This window comes from Alosa alosa, chromosome 17, assembly GCF_017589495.1.
Source record: "Alosa alosa isolate M-15738 ecotype Scorff River chromosome 17, AALO_Geno_1.1, whole genome shotgun sequence".
Lineage (NCBI taxonomy): Eukaryota > Metazoa > Chordata > Actinopteri > Clupeiformes > Clupeidae > Alosa > Alosa alosa.
Genome location: NC_063205.1, coordinates 6,340,575 through 6,367,728, shown reverse-complemented (window position 1 = coordinate 6,367,728; position 27,154 = coordinate 6,340,575). Strand labels below are relative to the sequence as shown.

Below are 27,154 nucleotides of genomic sequence, written 5' to 3'. Positions count from 1 at the left end.
CTATTGGATGCCCACCGTCTGAACAGCCTACAATAGCTATGAATAGGGTGCAAAATGAATTATAGGCTACAATTCATAACTTGTTGAAGATTGTTGAATGTTCCATGCCATGATGCGGAGACATTTTAAAAGTGCAGTGAAGAAGACCAAACAAGCATATCAGGTATCAATATTTTGTGTGTCACCACAAAAGTAGACACAAATATTAAAGTAGTTGATTTCAGTTTTTTAGGGGTGAATGGAAGACTGAAAATGGAGTTGAGGGCTGGGTAGAAGAGCAAGGTGGACAAGCAGGGATGGATTACTGCACAAGCCTACAGGGCCCAGGCCCAGGGGCCCAAGGGGTCAGGGGGCCCTGAAGCCCAAGCCTTTGCATGGAATCATTGCCTCAATATCAACAAATCAGGATGTAGGCTATGAATCTGATTGAATTTAGTATTGGCCATCCCCAAAATGCACCAGAATAACGGAAATCACATCAAACAAATCAAAAAATTTCTGGGGGAGGACCCCCCCCCCCCCCCCTTACTTGAAGCTTCACTCAAAAGACTAGGCCTACAATCTTTCTTTCCCAAATCTTGTCAAGGTCTTCTGGTGTAAGGATGGCTTAGGTTGTAATCTGCCAACAAAATAAGAGTAAGAAGAATGCACTTCCACGAGCTTATCACACAACCTCGGCTTAGTTTTGGTAGACCTAAGGGTTAGTCTCAAGAAATTCATGAGCAAGGTTGCCAAGTTGGTTGACCAAAGTCTTTTCAATGTAGGTTACAATGCTGAACCCAAATGAACATTTGGAATGGCCGAATTGGGTTATAGAGACAACATGCGGTATTTAGTCTGAATCTAGAGGAAGCCCTAGTGGCCGTGGCCATTGTTCTATGTGCATCGAGACTCTAATGCAAAAGAAAATGTTCTGACGAATCACCGACTTTTTTTACCATGCTTTCATTCCACATTACCCTGAACAACGATAAGTCTTACCATCGTCGCGAACTCCTCTCTGCTCTCTCCCTCCCACCCCTCGCCTCTCCTCCTCTCTCCCTCCCGCACCAGGAAGCCGTTCTGGGCTGATATCGGAGGCTTTTTCGCGTGTTACTGTATTGTACTGTGAATCTTGGGAGGGGGGCTCCTCTAAAGATAGGCTAATCCGCCTCTCATTCACCCCGCCTTACCTACATTTCATTTTGATAAATTAATGTATACGAGGGTGGACTTTAAAATCGTTGATTAATGTATTTATTCTGAACATTTTTGTTTATGATTTGGTTTTTAACACTCCAAGAGGGCAGAAATGGCGGCCAACATGTACCGGGTCGGAGGTATGTTAAGTCAGTGTTTTTTAATGACACGAAAAAATTACCAACACGAAAACAATTGTTTTGCTGACATTATCCAAGATCGTCCAGTTTTAAGATTGTTTACATGTACTGCATGACTCACGCAGTTAGACTGAATGAGCGGCGTGATTTAGAAATATTTTGGATTCGAATTTGGGTCAGGCCTCTGTTTTAGCAGCACTAGCTAGCTAGCAAGCAATCGACTAGGTGTCGAGTTAGCATTGTTGCAAGACCATAACATTAACCTTTAAAATGCTAACGTTGCATTGCATTTGTAGTAATGCGCCTCAGTAAATCATCCCTCAGGTAGTTGACAACTAGGTATGTGCACTGAAGATTATTTATATTTTTACAATGTATATATATTGTCCTCGAGGAATATTTGGATAAGTAGCATTTTCATTCGGTAAGGGATGAACGTATACATTTGAAGTTAGTTAGCCAGCTAGCCAGCTCATTGGGCTTGTTGGCTATCAATGCTAGTTTAGCGTGCATGCTTATAATTGCAAATAACAAAACGGTAGATTTTTTTATTGTAGTTAGATGGACACTAGAGAAGGAACGTACACTGCATTAGAACATTTCATGCGCGATTAGGAATGCCTGTGTTTAAGAACAATACGTTCGTGCTCGCCACCAGCAAGCCGCGCAATTAGCCAGCTAAGTTAACCAGTGGCTATATTAGCCGTCTGTGCCACGGCATCTGACATTGTTTCATGGCGTCGTTGCACCGTGGCAATGAAAGGGAATATGATTGTCTCTCCATCAGTTTTGAAACGGTGTGATGCACTAGGCCTATGTAAACAAACATCCGGTAATTCGACAGTAACAGCAGATGTCGCGAGTGCTACTAGGTGTTAGTTGTTTCCTTTGTTTGCTACAATGTGTTTAAACTGTGTAACAGTATCGCTATTTATACAATTCTCGCTACAAAGTATCGGAATGTTGGTCACGTGATCCATACCGATAAACGTCTTTTCTCTTCTGGGTTGAAGCTGAAGGCACACTTATCAGCGCTCGCCCTTAGTGTGTAAATCATGTTTTGTATTTTTATTTAATGTTTAAATAACTGGGACATTGGTGAAACGCCTTACTGTGTATGTCTAAGAACTCCATTCATGCTGTTTTGTACAAAGACATACATTCAAACAAAACAACATACAAACAAACATAACTTGATAGAAACGGGCCTTCCTAGTAGGTTCTCCAAGGAAAGTCTGCATTGACTTTTTAATGCTAATATAGGCCAGTGTTAATGCTGATGGGTAGTGTTCAAGACTTCCAAAATGCACTGTCTCTGGATTCAAGTATAGCTATTTGTATATATTGGTGTCCCATAAGAGATCAAAGCACTCTAATCCAATACCTGGTCAAGCATACACCAGTGAAAGGTTTCTTCTAAATAATTCGCTGAATGTCAGTTTGTGCCGCTTAGCTTTGATTACTAAGGCCCATGTGTTAAAAGATCTGCAAGCAGATTGTAGGCCAGGCCTTGCTCTTAAAACAGTGACTATGCTTTGAGAGTTGAGACGATGTTAGTTCTCTTCTTTTTGACTAGCCAAAGGTAATAATGGTTTGACTTGTACTTTACATTGCATAACATTGACTTCTGGTAACAAAATCACACCGTTCTCATTATTTGCTGATGAGTTGCTGATGCAATTCTTGTCTTTTTGCTGTGCCCTAAATGTATTGCTTGGCTATATGCACCGTATGCTGTAGATTAGATGGTGAATGCTCTTAACTGATGTGATTTTCCAGCCTCTGTAACAGGTATCTCATGAGTCTTGTCACTTGTTTGTATAGGTCCGTGTGCAGACTAATTTAAAACCGGATCCAGCCAGCTCATCCAATAGGCCTATGTTTAGATGCATGTTTAAGTGCATGTTGATGTTAGTGCTCATCTGCAGTCATATTTAATTGGCCTGACCCCGTTTGTTCCATTTGCTTGACGTGCTTGTTTTTCAGATTATGTCTTCTTTGAGAATTCGTCGAGCAACCCGTACCTGATCAGAAGAATAGAGGAGCTCAATAAGGTACTGTAACATGTGGGCTGAGTGGGGATCCTGGCATAGCATCACACCTAACAGTTACCCTGTGAGAAGGCTCATTTACAGTCGGACCTAAAGGCTACAGCATACATTTCTTTTGTCCCCCCCCCCCCAACAATAAAACCGGTCATTTACTGTCTTGTAGTTTTCAGTCCACATGGGGAAATAAGCAGCTATTATTTTAACTGATTACATTTACATAGGAAATGTAGCCTAATATCTGGACATACATTTGCAAGTCTATAGTGTCGTTACCACACTCCTTAAGATCAGATCGGGCTTTACTATAGGTCTACTAAAATATGAATTAACGTTAATCTACAGTATTAATGATGACATGTTTTGACCTATGCAACTCAAGGACTAAAGAATCTTGGTTTTAGAAGGAAAGTCAGAATCACTTTAACTTAAGCCTTATTCGTAACTACTTTTGGCAACGCTCCCAGTACACATATCATGTTTCTGAGTCAGGTGAGATGGGGATCTATTGTGTGGACACTAAGGTCATGCCAAGACTTTTTTTCTTTAAATGGCTATGATTTTGTTTTTGAATCTAGAATAGTGTGTGTCTTGGAGTGGAGGACCACCTCGGGGTGTTCTGAGGTTGGGATAGGTCTCAACCAAAGATGTCCAGATACCGTGGATCTTTTGTACTTTCAGCACATGTAATACAATGATTATTCTTGAGTGTCTATCACAAACCTTTCTCCAAATAGACATGAAGCTTAGCCCTTTTCTGATGGTATCTGTTATATGGTTACTGTTCTTGAGCTTGTAAATGGAAGGCTTCTCCCCTGGCCATCCAAGTTATCTTGACCGAGCAGACAACACCTAGTCAACTGGTAGCAGACAATGTCAGGGACAACATGAATACTGATTTGTCCAGAGCAATCGGTGATTGTCTGTTCAGCCCTACAGTCGCAACAGTATTATGGGTATCCCATTAAGGAGAAGTGTGTTTAACGAACTTGGATGAAAAGGGGCGCGATTGTGGGGAGAATAACGTCACGTGTTTGTGTGGTCAATTCAGTGGTGTCGTTACAGTTCTCCAGGAAGTGTATATTTAGCTTCGTGGCTTTGTATCATCTTTGAATTTGGCACGTACCTGCTGGCTTGTGTTACCCTAGACTGATGCATTATGACTGATGGCTGTCATTGTCTATCACATCGTAGTGTTCATAGACCTTATGCCACTACTCTTTAACCTGCAGCATGCCAGCCTGCCCATAGAGGAGAGCTAATATAATTAGTTGTGTTGGGAGTAGCCTTTCTCCGATGTTACTGATGCTGTGTAGTGTGTGAGAGTGTCTCTTCAGATAACTAGACAATAATTAATTTTCCTGGCCTGAAAAGATTTACCACACTCAAGACGCTTTGATCATCTCAAATTCAACATACTATATAGCCCGCATAGTAGTTTATTTCACAGTTGCAGCTATACAGAATATCTTAAAAGAACAGTAATTGAATTGTTATACAGTTGTTCTATTTGAGTCACTTGCAGTTTAACTCACTTGCAGTTTTTGAGCGAGAACCTGTCATCTGAGCAGTGCCACAACTGGTTATTTATGCACAAACCAAAATACTCTGTTGCTTGTGGGAAATAATGTTGTGGATAATGGAAAACTGTAAAAAATTATAATTTATGAAATTATAATATAGCTTTTTGAAGCACACTTAAGACTGCTTGACTGTTGTATCTGGCTAATTCCACCATCTGAATACTTGTGTTTTGTTAATGTTTTTTTGTGTGTGAAGCGTGACGCTGACCACAGATGAATGGCAGCAGAAACGCTTCTCTGTTCTGGTGATGTGTACATTGATGTAAGTGTATGGAATGTGGAATGCAAGACCTGCAATCTAAACAAATTTATCCAGACGGGAAATCTTTGCTTGTGTGCAGTAATAACAGAGCGCAATCTGTAAGTGAATGGATGTTACGAGGGATAACAGGGGTCCTTTCTTGTCCCAGAATGAGCGAGTGTCCTGAAAGTGTCTCTCATGTCTCTGGCAGACGGCAAGTGGAAATGTGGAGGCCAAGGTGGTGTGTTTCTACAGGAGGAGAGACATCTCACACAGCCTGATCCAGCTGGCAGACAAGCATGCGAGTACGTGTGGGAGATGGGCTGGGGGATTTAATGCTCCCGTAGCTGCACACAGAGTTTGAACCATTGGGCTCTCATGTGGTGGTGTTTTTAGAACAACAGTTTATCATACTAAATCAGTTCAGTTCAGTTCCTGGTGTTTGGAAGTGTGTGATTGGAAATGTTTCTGAGGATGTGCCCATGTGTATTTGGTTGGACCATACAAGTACATTGTCATACATCTTTCTGTGCTGTAGTGTCTTCATGTGAACTCAGAGAAATATTTGTGACTGATAGAAGTGTGTACAGCGTACAGTAATAGTAACGTGTGTGGTTGTGTGCACAGAGGACCTGGAGGAAGAGAGAGATAGCCCATCAGAACCTGAGCTGTCAGAGAAACAAAAGCACCAGCTCCGCCACAGAGAGCTTTTCCTGTCACGCCAGTATGAATCCCTCCCAGCCACACACATACGGTAAGACGCACACACACACACACACACTCACACACACCATGCCTCCCACCTTCACATGGTTTCCAAATATCTAGTCACAAGTAGAGGTAGTACTGAATCATTTGCTGTGTATTTAATGTTTGAGTTGATCTTGTGCTGAAAGTGTGGTGTCATCCTGTCCTCATTACCACCTCTTTCTCCAGACAAGATACAATATAGTCTTGTTCAAGAACACATCTTGCATACACACCTTGCCAATTATCTCCCTTGCTTGAGCCTTTTAAGGATCCCAACTTGAGCCTTTTAAGGATCGAAATTAGTAAAGGGTCCATGCCAAACTGGTGTAGCAAGGGCTTTGTGCGTGTGTGTGTGTGTGTGTGCGTGCGTGTGCGTGTAAAAGCATTCAGTGTGAAGTAATTGTTTTCTTCTTGTGTGGCAGGGGGAAGTGCAGTGTGGCGCTTCTTAATGAGACGGAGTCGGTGTTGTCCTATCTGGATAAAGAGGTACCAACCTTGCTGTCTGGTTCACATAAACCAGACCATGTTGCATCCACACCCCTCCATTCTTGCAGAAATATCTGTCAGAGCTCTGACACAACCCCTTCTCTCAGTCACTGACTTGAATCATTTCTTATGGTCTAATGCTCTCTCATTGAAAACTGTGAGAACATTGAAACAGTAGACCATTGTATTTTGGCATTTGGTAGGAATTTCTGGGACTCATGTTGATTAGTTGTCATACCTGTCCATTATAAAAGTAGCTGATGTCGAAATTCCAAGGTCCTTACCTTTGTTTTTCAATGATCTTTTTAAGGTCCCATGTTCATATTGCAGAGGTCACTGCTTGGCCAGGCTACTGGATCACATCTTATTCATGTTCATTGTGATATATGATGTATCATTGTACCCATCTGTGCAACCTTTAAATTGCCTGTGGCCTTACATATAGCTAAAGTATTCATGACTAGCGTTAATAACTGGCTGAATCCTCTCACAAGTCAAAAATGCCAAACGATATCAATAACATTCAAGTGGTTCAAGACATGAGATATAGTTCAGTGGAATGTCTCTGGGAGTGTAGGTGTGTCATAAACAGGTGACCAGGTGACACAAGAGCGTTGCTTAGCTGACTTCTAAAAGGCCACCGACCATCTCTTCCAGGATACATTCTTCTACTCGCTGGTGTACGATCCCACACAGAAAACGCTGCTGGCTGATAAAGGGGAGATTCGCGTAGGGCCACGCTTTCAAGCAGATGTCCCTGAGATGATGCAAGAGGGTTAGTAAGCACAAACTAAGTCCTCACACACCCGGTCACACCCTACTACACACACATTTTGGAGATGCCAATCTCCCACATTCAAACACACCTTTACCCATTATGTACACAACATGTCCGAGGTGGTTCTCCTTCTTGGCCTGGACGGTGAGAGCTGGGAGGGTGAGTGCTGTTTGGAAGTGAGCTGGTGGAACTGGTTGTAAAAGGAAAAGACTAATGATTTCATCAGTGGAGTGGACACCTGTGCCTGGGGGGCTTGCGAGGGTGTGTGTGTGTGTGTGTGGGTGTGTGAGAGATAGAGAGAGCGAGAATCTTAAATGAGCTGAATTTATCAGAGGTGCCTGGAGGTGTGACGAGAGGCCCACACTCAGCAGGTTGTGCCGAATTGAACCTTAAATAAACTATAGAGAGCCGTCCCCAGCACAGACAATGAGGAATGCCATCGTCATTCCAGCCCTCAGGAGATATTACGTTCCTGTGTCCTGCCAGCCCTAGATTCAGAATGCATCAGCGCTAGAGTCCCAGATTGAGTCCATTATTGTTTGTGTGTTCTGTAGAAATGTATGTGATGGCTACACTAGCGTTTGGGTTTGCCTGGGATGCATTTACGCACGCATGCAAATGTATGAGATTGTCCTCTCCTCATGTCCCCCTGCAGGTCTCATTGATGACCGAGATCAGTCCAAGCTGGAGGAGCAGATGTGGGACCCAGAGTGCCCGCTGACCAACAAGCAGATCGACCAATTCCTGGTGGTGGCTCGGTACCTTTTCACCTTTCACCTTTTAACCAACACTTCGTACCTTACGCCCCTCCCTTGGAGCAGGGCTTATGGTGCTACTCGCTCGTAACTAAAATTAGGGGTCTAAATGACGATTCCATACAATGCCAATTCTTTACGCCAACAATTTGATTGTTTTCCATACTTCAAAATTTGCAGCAATTCGATTGTCCATATGAAACGATAGATTCAGTTTCACAAAATCCGGTTCATTTCAATGAATTTACAAATGCAAAACATTTAAGCTATAATTTGAACATTTTATTAGTAAGTGTTAAATACTGAAGTCGAATGCGGTAAGCTAAACAAAGAAGAGTAAATTGTTCTCCTTTTCCTTCCTCTGTCCTTAGCGAGATGCATTTTAGAATTTAAATGGTTTAGACTCACAAGTTTCAGTAGAAGTGCCATTTGTCTTACACATTGTGCAATTAGGATCTGCAATTAATTGGGTTGGTTCAAAGTAGCCTGGAATATTCCCTAATGTTCCTGTAGGCTATTTAAATACTTTAACATTAGGTCCTACTGCTAAATCAAATAAAAACTTTAATTTGCTGCCTGGTTGCTATGTTGATAGCGTTGATGGCCTTTTAATAACATATATTAATATTTGAAATGTCTAACTTTGTTACAGATAGACTCATTAGGTGGAATAATTTAATCATTGTATGGTTCTGGAAACTCGCAGTTTGATGGCAGCGTCAGTTAAACCCAAGCTATTTACACAGTAGTCAAGTCCATAGCTGCGTGCTAAAATCAAAAACTTCCATCTGAAGTAGTTCTACTGCGGAGGGTAAGCTAATGAGCAATGCTTATTAAGAGAGTTGCCCCAAAATCATTCCACACCAATGATGGAGTGAGTGTTTGTTTTTTAAGCTGCAGGAGTGCAAGAAAAACATTTAATATAGAGGAAATGTTGGAACTGAGTTGAAAATAAACATTCGTGTCTCAGTGTTTACGAGTCACGATGCTGCAAATGCATCGTTTGCTATTAGGTTAATGCGTTGATACAATTTGATGGATTGTTACTCGCCTAGCTAAAAAAAATAGCGCAGTGGCCTTGAAGGTGTGAGGAATGAGTTTGCAGGAGTGTTTTCCTGCCCAGGAGCCTGATGAGGAGTGTTCAGTCAAAACCTTTCAGAGTATCTTGAGCAGAAGAACACCATAGGCTATATGACAGAACCATCCTCACTCTCTCCTCCTGGGCCTAGTTTACCTTTACATGGGATGTTTACTAGCCTAGAAATCTAGACGCGCCCCTAGCGGCCGCAAATTACATTTGCTGCCAGGGCTAGTCTAGCAACTCTCCGTTGGCTTGTGAGCTCCAGAAATCGAAACTTAATCAGGCCAATGAAATCGTGTATAGAGTCGTTAGGTGGGCTTAACATAATGATTGATGGCAGAGTTACAACGGTTTGGCTTGAATTCCCTGCTACTTGAAAACAAATAAGATGGATGTTGCTGCTGGCAAACAGTGTGACACGAGTTAAGCTTTTATTAAGTAGGCAAACGTTTGAACTAGCTAACTAGCTCCGCTGGTGGGAAACGCATGGGACTCATAGCGCTGCCGCTGTCCTATTAGTGCAGAGGGAATTTGAAAGACAACTGATTATCCCGCCCCTCGGACTGAGCACTGCGAACGGTGAGTGTCCAGACCCTACATTTTAATGTGGGTCTGGCTCGTCAGGCTAGATGTTTACTGTAATAGGACCCCAATGTGGCATCGACTGAGTCAGTTCTTAGATAGACACTGTAGTGTAGTCTAGTTAATTATAATCCTGTCCGTGGATACAAAGGCTGAAGTTGAGCCTCTGTGATGCTGATGATGGTCATGCCTTTGCAGGGCGGTGGGCACGTTCGCGCGGGCTCTGGACTGCAGCAGCTCCGTCAGACAGCCCAGCTTACACATGAGCGCAGCGGCCGCGTCGCGAGACATCACACTGGTACTTCCACTCTTAGTGCATGTCCTCCCCGTCCGCTCCGCACCTCTCCTCTCCACACACCTCTCCTCTCCACACACCTCTCCTCTCCACACACCTCTCTGTCCACACACCTCTCTGTCCACACACCTCTCTGTCCACACCTCTCTGTCCACACACCTCTCCTCTCCACACACCTCTCCGTCCACACCCCTCTCTGTCCACACACCTCTCCGTCCACACCCCTCTCTGTCCACACCCCTCTCCGTCCACACCCCTCTCTGTCCACACACCTCTCTGTCCTCAACATCTCTCTGTCCACACACCTCTCCTCTCCACACATCTCTCTGTCAACACACCTCTCCTCTCCACACACCTCTCCTCTCCACACACCTCTCCTCTCCACACACCTCTCTGTCCACACACCTCTCTGTCCACACCATCTCTCTGTCCTCACACCTCTCTGTCCACACACCTCTCTGTCCACACACCTCTCTGTCCTCACCATCTCTCTGTCCTTACCATCTCTGTCCTCATCATCTCTCTGTCCTCAACATCTCTCTGAAGTGTCCCTCTGCCCTCTCTTCCTGTCCTCTTCTCTTGTCTCTCTCTGGACCTTTTCCTCTCTTCCCATCTCATAGAAGTGGTGCCATAAGTACCTCTATTTTATTCAACCCTTCTCTCCTTATCTTGGAATCTAATCCTCCTAATCTTCACTTGTACTCATATCTTCCTTCTCTAACAACCTGTTGTTTGACTTTTCTTTCTTTATAACTCCCCCCCCCCTCTACCAGTCTTGCTCGCTTGCTCTCTGATCTAATGGTCCTGTGCCATTTGCAGTTCCACGCCATGGACACGCTGCACCGGCACAACTATGACCTGTCGAGTGCCCTGAGCGTACTGGTGCCGCAGGGCGGGCCGGTGCTGTGCCGCGACGAGATGGAGGAGTGGAGCTCCTCCGAGGCCAACCTGTTTGAGGAGGCCCTCGAGAAGTACGGCAAGGACTTCAACGACATCCGGCAAGACTTTGTGAGTACATGAGTATCAGTGACCTCTTAAGCAGGCCAAGGCAAGAACATGTATTTGCATAGAACTATTTAAATATATTGGTAATTCAAAGTGCTTTCCACATGAGCTGATAAAAAGAGCATATAAAAAAAATAGATTAAAAAGGTAAATTACATGAAAACTGTTGAAATTAACAGATTAAAAGGAAGAGTGCATTAGACCAGATAATAGAAAAGGTCATAAAAAGCATCTGAGAACGGCTGGGTTTTCAGTCTAAAGTTGATATTGGCTACAGTTCTTTCTTGCGTCTTTGATAACTTCAGGAAGGTGGTTCCAGAGCTGAGCAGCACTGCAGCTAGAAGGCATTAGTTTGGTCTGTAGGTATTACCAGCACATTTCTCTCCTGTCACTAGAGAGCTCTAGCAGCTGTGTACTGCTGAAACATATCTGAGAGGTATTTTAGCTCTGGCCCATTAAGTGATTTATAAAGAAGACGCAGTTCTGTGATTTACTGCATGCCAGTGCAAGGACTCAAGTATTGGAGTAATGTGGTTAGTCGCTTTGGTTTTCCTAAGAATTCTAGCAGCTGCATTTTGTGCAGGCTGAAGCTGTTTTATGGTCTTTTTTTGAGCATTTTGGAAGTCCTGTGAAAAAAAAACATTGCCATAATCAACACTGCTGGGGGGAAAAGCATGAACGCTTTCTCTGGAATCTTGGGAGTAAAGTGCACTTCATTAATTAAGCAAAATAAATGATATAAGTCAGTATTTAATAACAAATGTTATTAAAGTGTGAAGTGTGAAGTAGCAGGTTTTATTGAAACCGCAACGCAGGGTAACACTTGTTGATTTGCGACTAATGTCATCCATTCCTTTTGGCTTGCCAGCTCCCGTGGAAGTCTCTTACCAGCATCATTGAGTATTACTACATGTGGAAGACCACAGACAGATACGTTCAACAGGTAAGGCTCACTAGAAGTATAGAGATAATAAAGCCACCTTGCCTGACCTGAATGCTTGAAGAGCTTTTTCCCCATGTGGACTTTGCTGATCCTCCCTCTCTCTCTCTCTCTCTCTCTCTCTCTCTCTCTCTCTCTCTCTCTCTCTCTCTCTCTCTCTGCTCTCTCTCTCTCTGCTCTCTCTCTCTCTCTCTGCTCTCTCTCCCTCTCTGCTCTCTCTCTCTCTCTCTCTCTCTGTTCTCTCCCTCTCGCTCTCTCTCTGCTCTCTCTCTCCCTCTCTCTCTCTCTCCCTCTCTCTCTCTCTCTCTCTCTCTCTCTCTCTGTTTCTCTCTCTGTTCTCTGTTCTCTCTCTCTCTGTTCTCTCTCTCTCTCTCTCTCTCTCTCTCTCTCTCTCTCTCTCTCTCTCTCTCTCTGTTCTCTCTCTCTCTGTTCTTTCCAGAAACGTCTGAAAGCAGCAGAAGCCGAGAGCAAACTGAAGCAGGTTTACATCCCAACATAGTGAGTGTGTCTAGACTAACCTACGGCTCCATCACCATGTGGTGTGATTGTGTGAGATGCATTATGTGCTCAGCTAAGACTCTCTTCTCTCTCCCTGCTGTCTGTCTGTCTGTGCTGCAGTAATAAGCCCAACCCCAACCAGATCTCGCTGAGTAACGGCAAAATGGCCACCATGAACGGGGCTGCAGCTCCTGGAACCTTCCCTTCCTCAGGGGCCCGGCCGCGCATGCGAGAGCTGCTTCGGTGAGGAACTCCTCATGTGCACTTACACACACACACACACACACACACACACATACCTCTTTCTCTCTCCCTCTTCTCTGCCTCTCTCTCCTTCTCTCTCTCTCTCTCTCTCTCTCTCTCTCTCTCTCTCTCTCTCTCTCTCTCTCTCCCTATCTAACATACATATGCACATTACACACACACACAACTGTATTGTAGGGAAGCTTCACATGAGCCATATGTAAGAAAGTACACACACCACATGTACCCATGCCTTGGTGTGTGTTTCTGACCCCATTTGCTCTGTCCCTCTGCAGCCATCCAGTCCCCACAGTGGTACTCATGGGGTCCCCCCAACATGCAGTGTCGTCTGTGCATCGCCTGCTGGATGTACTGGAAAAAGTACGGTGGCCTGAAGATGCCAAGCAGAGCAGAAGGTGCTGAGGAGAGAACACCTCCGAGCCCCACAGCCACCGTAAGAGCACACACATCCACCGTAAGAGCACGCCCCCTCGCACTCACACACACACACACACACACACACACACACACACACACACACACACACACACACACACCAATCTCTTCAGGCACCCCACCCTAGTGCCTCAATCTCCGAATAATGGAGCACTCAGAGAGCAGTCCCAGAATGTACATAAGGCAGATGTGTTGCCATGCCAACAGAGATAGGTTGATGGGATGGCCAGACAGTCAGTGTTGGAGAAACAGCTCTGATGAAGAGAGCAGAGAAGCAGAAAGAGGCTACGTAGCTGCAGCACGCACAGTCAGTCAGGGAGGTGAGATGAGATGAAACTGAAAGTTGTCTTTCAGTTTGAAAAAGCTACTCTTGTTCCTGAAGAATGTTAACACTCTTCCTTTCTTTTCTGTTTCTCTTTTTGCCCCTCCCCTCTTTCTCTCCTCCTTCTCTTCTCTTCTGCGTGTTCTTCCAGGAACCTCGGTCCCGCAGTCACGGCATGCGCCAGTCCTCCCACATGGTGCCGGTGCGCAACAGCGGCAGCCCCAAGTCCTCCATGAAGACCAAACAGGCCTTCCTGCTGCAAGCCACGCGCCTCACCAAGCTGGCGCGTCACATGTGCCGTGACCTCATCAGGCTGCGCCGCGCCGCGCGCCGCCCCTTTGTGCCCATTAACTGTGGCGCCATAAAGGCGGAGTGTAAGAGCTCTTTAAATTCCTAACTTCAGTCCTCACACACTCACCGACCCACATGCACACAGACAGACACACAGACACACACACACACACACACACTCTCACAGACAGACAGATAACACGCTCACGCACGGCCACCACATCGCGCTGCCATTCCTCCCTCATCCCCCTCTGTCTCTCGCTCTTTTTATTATTATTATTGTTATTATATTATTATTTCATTTTTTGTATTCTTCCCCCACTCCCTCCGTTTCCAATAAAGACTGCCTGTCCTCCATCACACAAGTGTTTCATCATCTTTTGTTCTGTCCGGCTTCTTTGTTTCTTTTGTTTACGTTTCTTTGTCCCGTGATCAGTTTCCATTTGTCATGAACGTCTTATTGTAAATATGACAGACAGTGCACTACAAAGGGTTAAACACAAGCACATCCTTCTTAGACTCCAGAGTAAAAGGAACGTGCACATACACATTTGAAACATGCACCAGAACATCATCTTGCTGAAGCCACAACTTGTGGTTACACCTGAATATGTCATAGTAAGAGCCTTACACTGACAAACCCAAATCCAGATTGATGAATGTATTTTGCCTATGAAAGCTGCACATCATAATCAATTTATTATAAAATGCTGTTTTTTAAAATTAGAGACAATTTTATTTTGTTTAACTAGCGGTTAGACCGTCAGCTTAAACATCTGAGACAGATAATAATAACCTATTGACTGCAGACCTGGCATATAGCCCTGTTCTCTATCATAAGCGAGTGTATGTGTGTGTGCGATTAAGCTAGTGCTGGCAATCACTTAGCTCTTAGTGTATACAGGGTGATTGGGCAGGGTGCTACTGTTGAACCTGTATGAAGCAGTTGATCTAATAAGTTGAGTGCAGTTGGAAGTGTACCAAAGCACTGTTGGAATATGGGAAGGAACTGTTGTGTTAGTGATGTGGCGGTGATTCAGAATATGGCTTGTAGTCATGAGAAGAAGAGGTAGTTGAGCTGTGATGAGGTTTGGTTTTGTTAGATGCGTTAGATTGACATCGAGATTGACTACTATCGAAGATAGTAGATTTTCCAGTCTCATATCGAGTAACTCTACGGTCATCTGCTGATTTAGTGTAGGGGGAAACTAATCAGGGCAGTTGTATGCTGGAGGGTTAGTAGGATGGCCTGATTCAGGAGAGAGAGACGCTCTCCGCTCCCTAGATGGTTAACCAGAGCATGAGGTGGCCAAGATTACACATGCTTCTCCATCACTGCTAAGTTTGCTATTCCTTTTCCCCAAACAGAAACTATCCGCAGTCTTAGGATCAGTGGTTTTCCGCCTTAGCAGAAAAGGCACCAATTAGTTTGAGGCGATGAGATTCTCTGTCAGGAGAGAACTCTGCCCTCAGTGTCAAAGATAAGAGAAGCTGTCCCCTCCTATACACATCAACACTCACAACACGCCCTCCATCTCATTGGTGTTCTTGCATTGCTCCCCCATGCCACATTGGTTCTCCCCAGCCTCCCTCCCTCCCTCCCCCTGCCTGTTTTGTCTTTGCCTGTCTCACGCCGGTGTTTGTCCCGTGAATGCCTCCGTCTGCTCCAGGAGTGTGCTGTCTCCTCTGTCCCACAGCACCAAGACCCGGTGGCATGCTCTCTGTTTTTTTTTCTTCTTTTTTTTGTCCTTCGTTGCTCTCTCTCTCTCTCTCTCTCTCTCTCTCCTCCGTTTGACTTTTAACTTTTTTGTGTGTGCATGTGTGTGCCCCTGAGAAGGAATGACAGAGAAAGTTTTCTGAGCAACACCAAAAAAAAAAAAAAAAAAAAACTACAACAAAAAGGACTCCCAATAAAACCATGGCTGAAAGCATCCTCTGCGCGTCCTCGTAGTGTTCATGTGTCCTGTGTGTCCATCAGTTGTCCACCACCACAACAGTGTGTATCTCAAACAGGAGATCAGCATGGCCTCCACCCATCCCCATCCCCGCCATCAACACTCTTTAGTTGCAGTCAATATCAGATATCAGTGTATATATATGTATGTGTGTGTGTGTATGTGTGTGATTGTATTGTGTATGTGTGTTTCATTGTGTGTGTGATAGTGTTGTGTATGTGTGTTTCGTTGTGTGTGTGTGATTGTGTATGTGTGTGTGTGTGTGTGTGTGTGTGTGTGCCTATGTGTGCTTGTATATGTGTGTTTCATTGTGTGTGTGTGTGTGTGTGTATGCTTGTGTGTGTGTTGTGGGTATTTCTTGCAACCACTCAGCAGCATGCCCAGAGCTTTAGTGCTGTTAGTTCCATGGCCTTCTCTGCTGGGTTGGAGCCTGTCACACTGTCAGACCAATCTACTGGTGCTTCACTTCTCAAGTTCCAGGCTAATGACCAGCACTCCTGCGAGGCTAAGCCTGTCCAGCTGAATCCTGCTGCCCCCAAGCACCACTCCGATTGCTATTGGTTTTTGTCACGACCGAGACCTAGACCCACTCAGCACCTTTGCTGCCAAAAGACACAGTTATTGAATCTCACCACTTCTGAGAATTGCTGCCACTGCAATCCTCCGCTCTGCTAAGGCTCATTTGTATTTCAGCCTACAGCTCGGAAAGTCTGCACAATTCATCCTTGTACATTAAATAGTCTTGAAACTCTGCAACATAAAACCAGTGACATGCCAACTTTCTGGCTGTGATTGTCTGCAAAACATATGCAAATGGCTTGTTTGTCAAATGTAATTCAGGACTGTTTACATATAAAAGTGAAAGCATCTAAGTGGCCTGTCAGCTGTGAGGCACAGACTGGTAGATTAGAGCAGCTGTTGTGAACAGGAAGCTTACTCAGACCATCCTAAATCACTTACCTAAAAAACTGACAGCGGCAGTAATCTTGAATAAATCTTACTCATAGAAATAGAAACCTGTCATGCATATTAAATTTTCCAAATATTTCTCAAACACGTTCTGTCAGACATGAGGCTGAGTGTGTGTTGTGCCTGTGTCACCTTGTGACGCCTCATGAAATGTTAATGTTTTCAGACATCAGTCGGGTGCTCAGAGAGCTGAAGGAGCGGGTTGATTACGCTGAAGGAGATTTTTTTCCCCCTCTGTGAGTGCGCAGCCTCTGTAAGCATCTGTCTGGGCAAACTCACCAGCCATCAATAACTAGAGGCTGGAGTCTCGCGGGCCCCTTCATCAAGCTGACTGGTTAAATCTGCTGAGGTGGAGGGCGGTGAGGGAGAGCGAGAGAGCATGAGAGAGAGTTGTTCACCGTGCCTCACTGCATTCTGATGTGTAGATATGATCAGAGCGTCGGAGGGGACAGGAGGAAGGCCGGTGCGAGTCAGACCCACACCCAGAAGCACCCTGACCAGCGTGCTGCAGTTCCTTGGTGAGTCCGCTGTCCCGCATGCGATACCACAAACACTCAACGTCGCCCCCTATAAGTGGGGGCTGGGGCTGCTCGGTTTGGTTCATGTTGAAGTGATGCGGTATGTGTGTGTGTGTGTGTGTGTGTGCTTTGTTTGTTTACGTCAGAGTCCCGCCCAGCCCCCCACGGATTGAGGCCCCCGAGGACCCCCAGTCTGCAGGTGCAGCCTCCGCGTCGTCTGCTCTCCTCCCTGCCCAGTCACGGGTCACTCAGCATGCTGGGGAAACGCAGCTACCAGCACCACAGCCGGCCAGAGGCGGAGAGGAGGGGAGCCACCGCAGCGCAAGGTCAGCCGATCCTGTCCTCTGCATTTCCTTAGACACATACCGGTATACTTCATGTCTAATGTTTTGTTTCTGCTCTAATAGATAACCCAGGACACATTGTAGGACCTGTTCTGGTAAGCTTGATTGTTTATATAAGATAGAAGTGTTATATAATATAATAAAATATAAATGCACTTATGCATTGGTAATAAAGTAAATGATAGCCTTTGAATCTGGTCCTTAGCTTTCTCTCTCTCTCTCTCCCTCTATCCCCCTCTCTCAGCATAATGGGAAGAGCAGCGGGTCAAACATGCGTGCTAGCAGCATGATGCTGCGTAAGCGCCGGCCCAACTGGATCGACGCCCCTGACGACAGCTTCTTCCTCGTTTCCCGGGAGACCAGGTAGGTTTGCTGGGTTATATCTTACGTGCACGTTCCTCTCACCGCTGCATCGTAGCACACACTCACTCCTGTCTCTGCGGCCACTTGTGTCAGTGCCTGCCCAGAGAGAACTAAATCATGCCAAAGCTAACTGACCCAAGGCCAGTTTGTGGAGAGCCAATATCTAACCTTGTGCCCAGAGACAATAGACCCAGACATCTCTGGTCAGACACACATGGCCACCCACAAACATCATGAATTCTGACTGTTTCAATCCAATCATCATGAATGCCTCGATCCAATTTAACACACAACAATAGATCAATAGAGACACAATTGACAGAAAGGAGCTCATGACCCCTGCATAACATTGATAGATATCTCCCTGGTTAACAGTGAGACTGATGTTTGTCTGTCTCTTAGTTTGATACTGCCCACACAATAATGTTGCAATGACAGAGTGTAGTGTTTCTGTAATATCCATATATTGCCCAAGCACTAATGCAAATCTATTCAAGATCCCTGTTGGTTCACGGAGGTTCAGTTCACTATTTTTCTGTATCCTCAGCTTTCTGTAGCATAATTGGCCATGTTGTTCTGTGATGAATGCTCCACAGGTAACTTAAGGCTGGACAAAAGACAAAGCACACACAAATGCTCACACACATATCCAGTTACACATAATCATGGCATTTATACACAGTTGTTTTGATATATTTCTACATACCGTGCCTTGTCATTGTGAGAATTCCTGCCCTGTTATTTACACAGGGCATATTGTGTAGCAGGTGATTTCACCTGAGCCATTACAGCATTCCTGGTACATCATTGCTCAGAGCCACGGGAGCCTTTTTGAATCCCACCTACACAATGATTGAATGTTGACGCTCGATCGGAGCTGAGACTTTAAGGCCACACTGTAACCTGAACATGTCCGTCCTAAAGGGATGTGGTTACAAAACATGGTCCAGTTGTGAGCTGTGCAAAAGCAGCCTAATGGACGATGGCTCTCTGTTATTTTTCTTTGTGGCAGTGTGTGGGTCCCTCAAAGGTCCCCTCTGCACCCGTGCCCCACTGCATCATGGGTCACGTGTCGTTGTGACTGTCTGCTAATGACTGGCTGCTTGTTTCATTTCAGTGCTGCAGCCGTTAGACACCTGCTCATGGTAAGTCCACTCCACACACACACACACACACACACACACACACACACACACACCACAAACCTAGCTTACCTGTGGAGATCTAGCATCACACCAGAGAATAATATTCCCTAAAGCCAAGCATTGATTCCGGTCCTTAATGTGCAGCGAGTTGCTGCAACCAGATTAAAGTTTAATGACTGCTTGGCACCGGAGATTATTTCTCATCGCCTCCTGATACATTTTTCCCCTGAGCAATAGAGTGGGCCAACAGTTGATCACTTCCTTGCTGCCCCTGGGCAGTCTGTTGCAGAGAGGGAGCAGCAATATCAAGCTTCAGAGAGACACACAATGCAGACTCAAGAGACCTTATAAAATAGGATCTTTAAAACAGCTTTTGCTGATGCAGGCCAAACGTCCAATATAGATATAGATCCATAGAATAGCATACAGAAGGGTCTTATGGGAGTGTAGGCCTACCTATGTTTCCCGGGTCCTATGTTCCCCGCTTTGTATATGGGGCTGGGGAACATAGGACCCTAAAAAAAAAAAAAAAAAACCTAACCCTAACCCCGAGCGGGGAACATAGGACCCGCGGAACATAGGGATAACCCCGGTCTTATATGATGTTAGTCCTGAGTTTGTTTACATTTTGGTTGTGGATATGCAGCCAGTGTATTTTCCTGTATGAATGAACTCAGATAGTGTGATAGATTTAGTTAATGTTAAAGCCAAATTGCCCCACATATTTTCAAGATGTCTTAGCCCAGCCTCTGAGAAAGCCCAGCCAGAGTGAGTGCTCTCAAATGAGGGCTGGTGGGGAGACCCAGCAGGGACTGCAGTGGAACTCCACACCCACCCACTGGGCTATTAGCGGAGCATCAGAGTGAGTCACGGCCACCCCTGCGCCCTGCAGCAGGAGCCCACTGATCTCTGACCCCCCGGCTGGGTAGAGGGCGGCTGGGCAGGCTGGGCCAGGAGGAGCTGCCAGCGCACGGGGAGACGAATGAGCCCACGCCAGACAGCAGCGCCAGGCCGCCTGCTGCAGCTCCACGTTAACGGCAGCTCTTCACGCGCGAACGGCCCTGTTAAATAATGATCTGATATCTCACACAGTCTAATGAGATGGCAGTTTCATGCATGCATGAGTGCATTGTAATTCTGTTGTTGAAACATCCAAAAACGCTTGCTTGTTTTCCACCTCAGTATGTGGCTATTACGTTCGTGCGAGCAAGCAGCACTCCATTTTCCACCTTCCATGTTGTTGCAGAAAGCTAAAAGCCCATTCAAAAGATGTCTTAAATGCACAGGAAATTATTCGATCCCTGGGAAATGATTGTGTGGGAGTGGAACTGGGGCGGGCGTCTCATTCATCATGAGTCCACTGAGAATAGCCATGAACCTGCTGAGGCAGGCCGCCAGCCAGGCCGGCCTGCACTGCCCAGCGCTCACGGGTACCCATGATTGATGTGTTATTGTGCTGGTACACAAGCAGAATCATCTAGAATATTCAGCAGTACTGACAAATGTACAAATCATCATGCGCGCCACATTTTTCTCCAGTACAGCCCCCCGTCACCGCCCGCCCCCCTCCCATTGGAGCTGTCATGCGTGATTGGTGATGTGATGAGTTGATAGACACGCTTGTGTGTTAATTATCTGAGATCTGAAAATGGGTGATGGGTGATCAAAAGAGTCAGACAATGCACTGTAGCTGCATTGTCTTTAATCTCTCTCCCACCGTCTCTCAAACACACACACACACACACACACACACACACACACACACACACACACACACACACACACACACACACACACACACAATAATAATGAATCAGTTAAATGGACCATTTGGAACCCAGCTTGTGACTTTCTCATTCGTTTCTCTTGCATTTTGCATGAGTTGGAGATGTAGGCTAGAGCCATAGTCCATCACTCAGATTATTACCACATAGCAGACATTTATTTGATCAGGTCTGTGGGTGTGGTGATGATCTCTGTGCCTTTAGAACCTTGAGGTCTCAATGAAAGTACAAATGAAATAAAAATGAATCAAACTTTTCTGTTCAATAATGCACTGTAACAGGGCATGCAGTGTCCACTGGAGCACAAAACATCAGAATAGCAAACACAATACGTGAGCATGCAAACACACACACACACACACACACACACACACACACACACACACACATGCACACACACACACACACACACACACACACACACACACACACACACACACACACACACACACACACACACACACCCTACAGTTCATTTGCACAACTTAGAAGGACACTACACCATAGGGACTCATTTGAGGCAGATCCCTCTGCAGCCCTCTGGTTCATCATGCATTTCAAACACACTGTCTACCAGCAGGTAAAAACGAATTCTTGTGGAAGAGTCAGCCACTGAGTCATACGCTTTTATTATTATTATTATTATTATTATTATTATTATTATTATTATTATAGAGGATTTTATTGGGCACCTACTCAGTTAGGTTGTTACAGTATGCCATTTGCACAACGTAACTTAGAAGTGCACTACACCATAGGGAGTACTTTACAGTAAAAGGCATCAATCTGAGTCGTCTGGTTTATCATGTATTGCATAGAGTGCAGCTGATTGACCAGTTAATGGAAAGAGAGAAGAAACCTAAAACTTTTCATTGAGATCACTGGTGCAGGGTGGGGTCTGGAGGAGACATGCTGGCTTAGCAGTGTCTGAATACCAACAACTCAAACAGTGTCTGAACACCCCAAACAAGCATTTAGAAAATCGTGTTTTGCGAAACTCTTGTCACACGTTGAGGCAAGCTCACCACGACAAGGCTGACATTTACTCACAAGGGTAAGGATAATGCCCTTTTCTCAACTGCTTTTCGCATTTGGCAGTGGCTATCAGCTAAAGGGATAGATGTAGATAGAAGCAATGTTGTTGCTATTTAGTGAATGTGCTTCTAAAATAGTTTGTTTGTCTATGTGCTTATAAGAGAACGTTTAGCATTTGACAAGCTAAGTGACTTTTCAAATGACTGCATTCAGTCCCATTCTTTTCTCTCTGTCTTTCTCTGGCCTCTAGGAAAGCTCGGAGGCTGCTCACTCGCTCTCAACTCAGAAAAGCTTGTAGACAGCCATGTGAGCAGATCCACCTGCGCAGGGTCTCCCAGGGGCCTCCTCAGGGGCCGGTGGTGGCCCCCCCACACCCCAGCCTGAGGATGCGCGGCCCCATTGTCATCCACGACTGATCTCTAGTGCTGCTGGCCACCCTCTGCTCCGATCCCCTTCCCAACTGCCCCGCCTGGCCCCTCTCATCCTCCCCTGACCCTCCGCCTCCCCCCCCCACACACCCACACTGCCCAAACACTGCTCCAGATCACTCTTCTACACCCTCCTCCCAAAGAACTCCAAATCTTTACTCATGTGACCGCCTATCCTCCAGTATTTCAGTACAGGCATCTGATAGACTGCACAGAGTCTGTATTAATGCATCCAGTAAATCTTTCTTTAAAAGCTGACCTCATTCATTGCTGATATGATATCTACCTTCTAACTTCTGTCCCAGCCCTTGGCTGCCCCCGGTACGGCCAGCTGTGCTTCTGCTTCTGACAAGCGTGGAAAAGAGACGGCAGCTTTAAAGTTCTCATGTAAAACAGGGTGGCACTTAGCAAGATGACATGGCTGTGCAAGAACAGTGTACAGATCCCCTCCAGCAACAAAAAAAAGCTCACCACTCAAAACAAACTTCTCTGGAAAGATTAATGTGCTCTTTTTTATAAAGTTATTAACAAACCTTTGAAGGATTCTTATTCTTTTTCATCTGTCTTCTGTGAGTGCAAACATGGCTGTACCAATGTATGTGCTTTTTTATTTTGGAAAAAAAAAATCTTTTCAGCCATGAAAATGATGTATGTACAGCATGTTGAGTATAGTGAACAGACATTCATTTGGCCTTCCTCCAGTACAAGACTGCATCAGAGTTTGATCATATTCTACAGCAGAGGAATGGCTAGCAGACTGCTAATGCCAGCTCTTTTACATCCTCAATCACTGGCTGCTTGAAGCCTCTTTTGATTACCTTATTAGGTAAAGTGACTGTAAGAGGACACCTGATATGATGTCTAAACAACTGCGGAAGAAAAAGCCTAGTTATTTCTCCCATGCTATCTCTTACAGGTTCTATCCTATCTCTTCTTCAAAAATGTAAAATAAAAAAAATGGGACTTCTGGTGATCATGCACTTGTCCAGAGAGCGATCACCCATAGGACCCGCATCTGCATGTGGCCGTTGTAATAATGAACTTTCATTTCTAATTTGTCATGTTTTTGTTGGTTTCCCTTGTATGTCACAAGTGTTTGATGAAATATGCTAAATAAAAAAAAATCGAAACACATTTATGTGTATACATCTACGAACAACAATCTGTAAGCATTTACAAATAAGTACAAATAAGACTACATTGTGCGACTGTTATGTGACTTGCAGCATATGAACACTACATTAGTTTAAAAATCCCCTTTTGAAGTGTGGAGCTGGAAGCCTTTCCTTTATTGGCTGAGCTGTTTAGAAAAGAATAACAGAGGAGGAAATGATGTTGACCCATCTGATCTCATCAGGCTTATTCTGTGATAACTGATGCCTTCTCATTATTTCATCCAAAAAATTATGTTTTAATGCATCAATGTCTATACCCACTTTTAGTCTACAGCAAAATTCATTTCAGGCTGTCTCATTACATAGTGGGGATTGTTGAAGTATTGCCTAGTCATTCCCCTCCCTTAATCGAATAAAAAGAGAAAATTAGTTACCATTATGGACATAAGGGTCTGGAGTTTCTTAGCCCCGCCAGCTACCCTCATATCATTGACTAGCACAACCAGTGGAGGATACTCTGAGCCAGGCTGTGCCTACCAGACATTTTGTGATAAAAACAAACGAAGGCACACCATGTTCTCTCTCAAAAGGGCTTCTTCTGAACAGCTAGGTTTCAAATGAAGAAGCTTCCTCGTTGGTACAACTTAAACCACACTATTTTAATTCGATCAATGAAAATATGCTGAATCTGATCTATTCTAAGATGTAGCAGAACATTCCTACACATAATGTCATAGTAAGAGATGAGCACTCATAGGCTGATTAGATCATTGCAAATACAGTTTAATTCTACAGAGTAAGGTGAAATATTTGTGTATGACAAACACTTATTTTCCCCCAGATGTTCATTTTGAATACAAAATGTACAAATAAGCAGAGTACTTGTACATATGTGTTATTGTAGTGTACTTAAACAGTACACGAATACCTAAAATAGACTGTCTGCATTTTTTAGATTTTCCATAATTTGAGAATGCTTGTAGTACTGTATACCGTACCGTGGAGCTGTTCTCTCATGCTTTCAATGACCCCTTGTGGTTATGAAATGTATTGCAAAAAATATCATAATATCAGGACATTGGGAGAATGTCAGCTATTCATTCAGAGTGTAGATTTAGGAAAAGAATAATCAAGGTGTAAAAATGCAGTATAAAACATAAAGCATAGCATGATTCTGATTCTTATTCAAGCTGTTTTGCATTGCACCACTAAACATAAGCACTTGGTCAAAGTTCACACGTGGGATTTACAGTCACAATATCAAAAATCACAATCAAGTTGTGATTTTAAATTCAGACACTTCCCAATCCATCACTTAAGAGCAGGTATGTTGATGTGCTTGATTTCGTCCACTCTGTTCTTGTGTATCTGGAAGGCAGGAGTCACCCAGCGGCCACAGGAACACTGCTCCCCATACCAGTTGAAGGAGCCCAGCTTGGAGGTGCACTTCGGACATAGGAGCTGAAACCAGCAGGAACATAGAGGATAGGGAATCCATGTTACTGTGCAATGATTCACACACTGGTTCTTCATCCACACTGTTTACGTGTCCACAGAATTCCAATGTCTGATTCATGCTCTTTGGGATACACTTCAGAGAGATATTAACTTTGCTTACGCATTTCTAGCTATTACAGTATATCTGCTGTGTCCTTTTCGCCTCAAAATATAGCCCCTTTTCAAAGTGTCTGGTCTTAGCTGATTCTTCAACGGTCTCCTCCTCAGAACGAGTCCTAAAGCTCTTCCCACTGGCTTTCTACTCTGCCTCTGAGTGGCTAGTGCTCGTTGCCTTTGCTGGTTAGTTGGTCAAGAGTAAGATGGTTAGTGTAAGAATGTAGGGGTCAGACCCACACAGAAGCAACATTACTGGGCGTGGCAGAGTGCAGAACTGCTTTCTTTACCTAACAGAAAGATAGAAAGATTTCTACAGTATGGTACAGTGTGTTGACCTATTGATAAAGCTAAGAGGTGATATTAACTTACCTGCCCATCCATGACTCCCAGCAGGGCGTCCTCCATCCACCGCACTGGTTCAATAAAGTAGGAGGTGCAGCTTGCGTGGTGTCCAGAGCCAGGGCCTGCAGTCTTCTTGTGGGGAAAGGCATTTGGGCCGTTACCCACCTCATGGCTGAGGATACTGGAACCACAGAAGAGTGTGCGCCTAGATGGGGGGATAAACTCAAGGCAGTAAGTCCCGTAAAAAGAAAAAAAAACTGACTGTAATATTGTTGGCAGAGATATACCTGCACTTTCTACATCTGTAGGAAATCTCTGTGTTTTGGCTTTGTCCAGGATCTGCAGCAAAGACCTCTTTTGGCAAATCTTTCAGATCTGGAGAGGTAAAGAGATACTGCTCACTGGTATTCTCTAAACTGACATCTTACCAGAAATACGTTTTCTGATATGGTATGACAGAACATGAGGAATATTTCATAATTTACTGCGATCTGACAAGAAAAGTAAGTTAATAGGTACAATACCTGAGTACCGTTCCGTCAGGTTTTTTAATCTGAACTGTTTGTACTGTGGCGAGGAGATGTCCACTACGTATCCAAACGACTCGAACAATGTTAACTGATCCAGAAAATTCTCGTTTATCCTAAAAGTGTGACATTGAGGCACGTTAAAAATACACTACCTGTGCCAAAACAAATCACAGCTTGAGCGAGTACGAGATATAGAAATGGCTTACTTCACATCAGGTTTAACCTGAATGAGTTTACTTTGAGCTTGTTCAAGAGTAATCTTGTGAGTTTTCATGAGGTATGCTGTCACCACCGCAGCACTCCTACTTTGGCCTGCATGACTGTGAGACAAGTCATTGCCGATTAGCCTCCTGCATCAAGTGTTATATTGTCACAATTTCCACCTACAGCATGCCACCTTACCAGTGAACAAGTACTGAACACGAGGGTTCCTTCCCAACGTCGATAAATTGAACGCACTCGTCGAATTTACTCAGGAGATCAGTGGTCGAATCGTCAAGGGCCCGAACATATTTGGTGATGAACTGAGACGACGGTAGAGCTACTTGTTCCGAATCCACAGTGAGAACATGAGTGATACCCTGACTTGATAATTTTGTGAGGTCTTTGAGGTCCGAGGCAGCCCCAATGTAAAGACCAGATTCAACCAAAATCATGCTTATGAGAACAAAGACGACATATGATCAAATCGCTAAATAAATCTATATAAATGAGAGATAAGTGCATGGACCCCAATAGTTCCTATGATTAGACATTCTCTGCTACTACCACGAGTGAGGACCAGAGTTTGTTGATGTCCTCCATCTTTGCAGTCCCGGAATAAACCCCTGCGAAAAACATTGGTTCCGACTTGATTGTTTTCTTGACGTTGAAGAACACGTCAAACTGGAACCTGTAGTCTACCTAGAAAAAAATAATGAGCGTAGGCTACCTTTGGGTCTGGCTAACAGCTCACAATTGCATTTGTAACATTATGTGTGTTATTGATGTAAAATGATTTAGCCTATGTGTGTGCCGGCCTATGAGCGCTAGATGGCAACAATCGACCTCTGACTCTCTTACAGAGTAGAACAGATCACTGGACTGTCTCAGGTAGACTACTGCCCCTGCTTGTGGTGGATGAAATGTGATTACATTATTTTAAGAATTAGCCAGTATGTTCATCAATAGACGTTTCAAAAATAGCCTTGAGTAACTTGCAAGGTGCAGGTTATGTTGACATTGGGGTAAGTAGCCTATAGGAATCATTAATCTAGATGTGGCTGATCATTGATAGAGGCCATCATGGACAGCTGATAGAAAATAGCTTACATGACGAGGACTGCAGCTCTTGTCACAA

The 27,154-nt window shown here is 44.5% G+C and overlaps 2 protein-coding genes across 2 annotated transcripts; one reads left to right on the top strand and one right to left on the bottom strand.

Moving 5' to 3' along the window:
* The first annotated feature begins 918 nt into the window (after window positions 1–918).
* mta3 (metastasis associated 1 family, member 3) lies at window positions 919–23,348 on the top strand. The gene is given in 20 exon segments (XM_048267810.1): window positions 919–1,319; window positions 3,306–3,373; window positions 5,403–5,496; window positions 5,819–5,945; window positions 6,364–6,427; window positions 7,085–7,202; window positions 7,861–7,963; window positions 9,822–9,921; window positions 10,738–10,926; window positions 11,792–11,866; window positions 12,303–12,361; window positions 12,482–12,566; window positions 12,568–12,604; window positions 12,901–13,058; window positions 13,534–13,756; window positions 17,023–17,115; window positions 17,262–17,441; window positions 17,523–17,554; window positions 17,704–17,822; window positions 22,037–23,348. Coding segments are annotated over 20 exon segments (2,118 nt in total). The 5' UTR covers window positions 919–1,291; the 3' UTR covers window positions 22,203–23,348.
* Window positions 23,349–24,091: 743 nt separating this feature from the next.
* Window positions 24,092–26,635, bottom strand: dusp12 (dual specificity phosphatase 12). Its single transcript, XM_048268220.1, has 6 exons — window positions 26,218–26,635; window positions 26,022–26,135; window positions 25,810–25,928; window positions 25,573–25,660; window positions 25,313–25,490; window positions 24,092–24,790 (listed from the first exon to the last, which is right to left on the bottom strand). The coding sequence occupies exons 1-6, from the start codon at window positions 26,469–26,471 to the stop codon at window positions 24,641–24,643; spliced, it is 903 nt and encodes a 300-aa protein (XP_048124177.1). The 5' UTR covers window positions 26,472–26,635; the 3' UTR covers window positions 24,092–24,640.
* Between the last annotated feature and the right edge of the window lie 519 nt (window positions 26,636–27,154).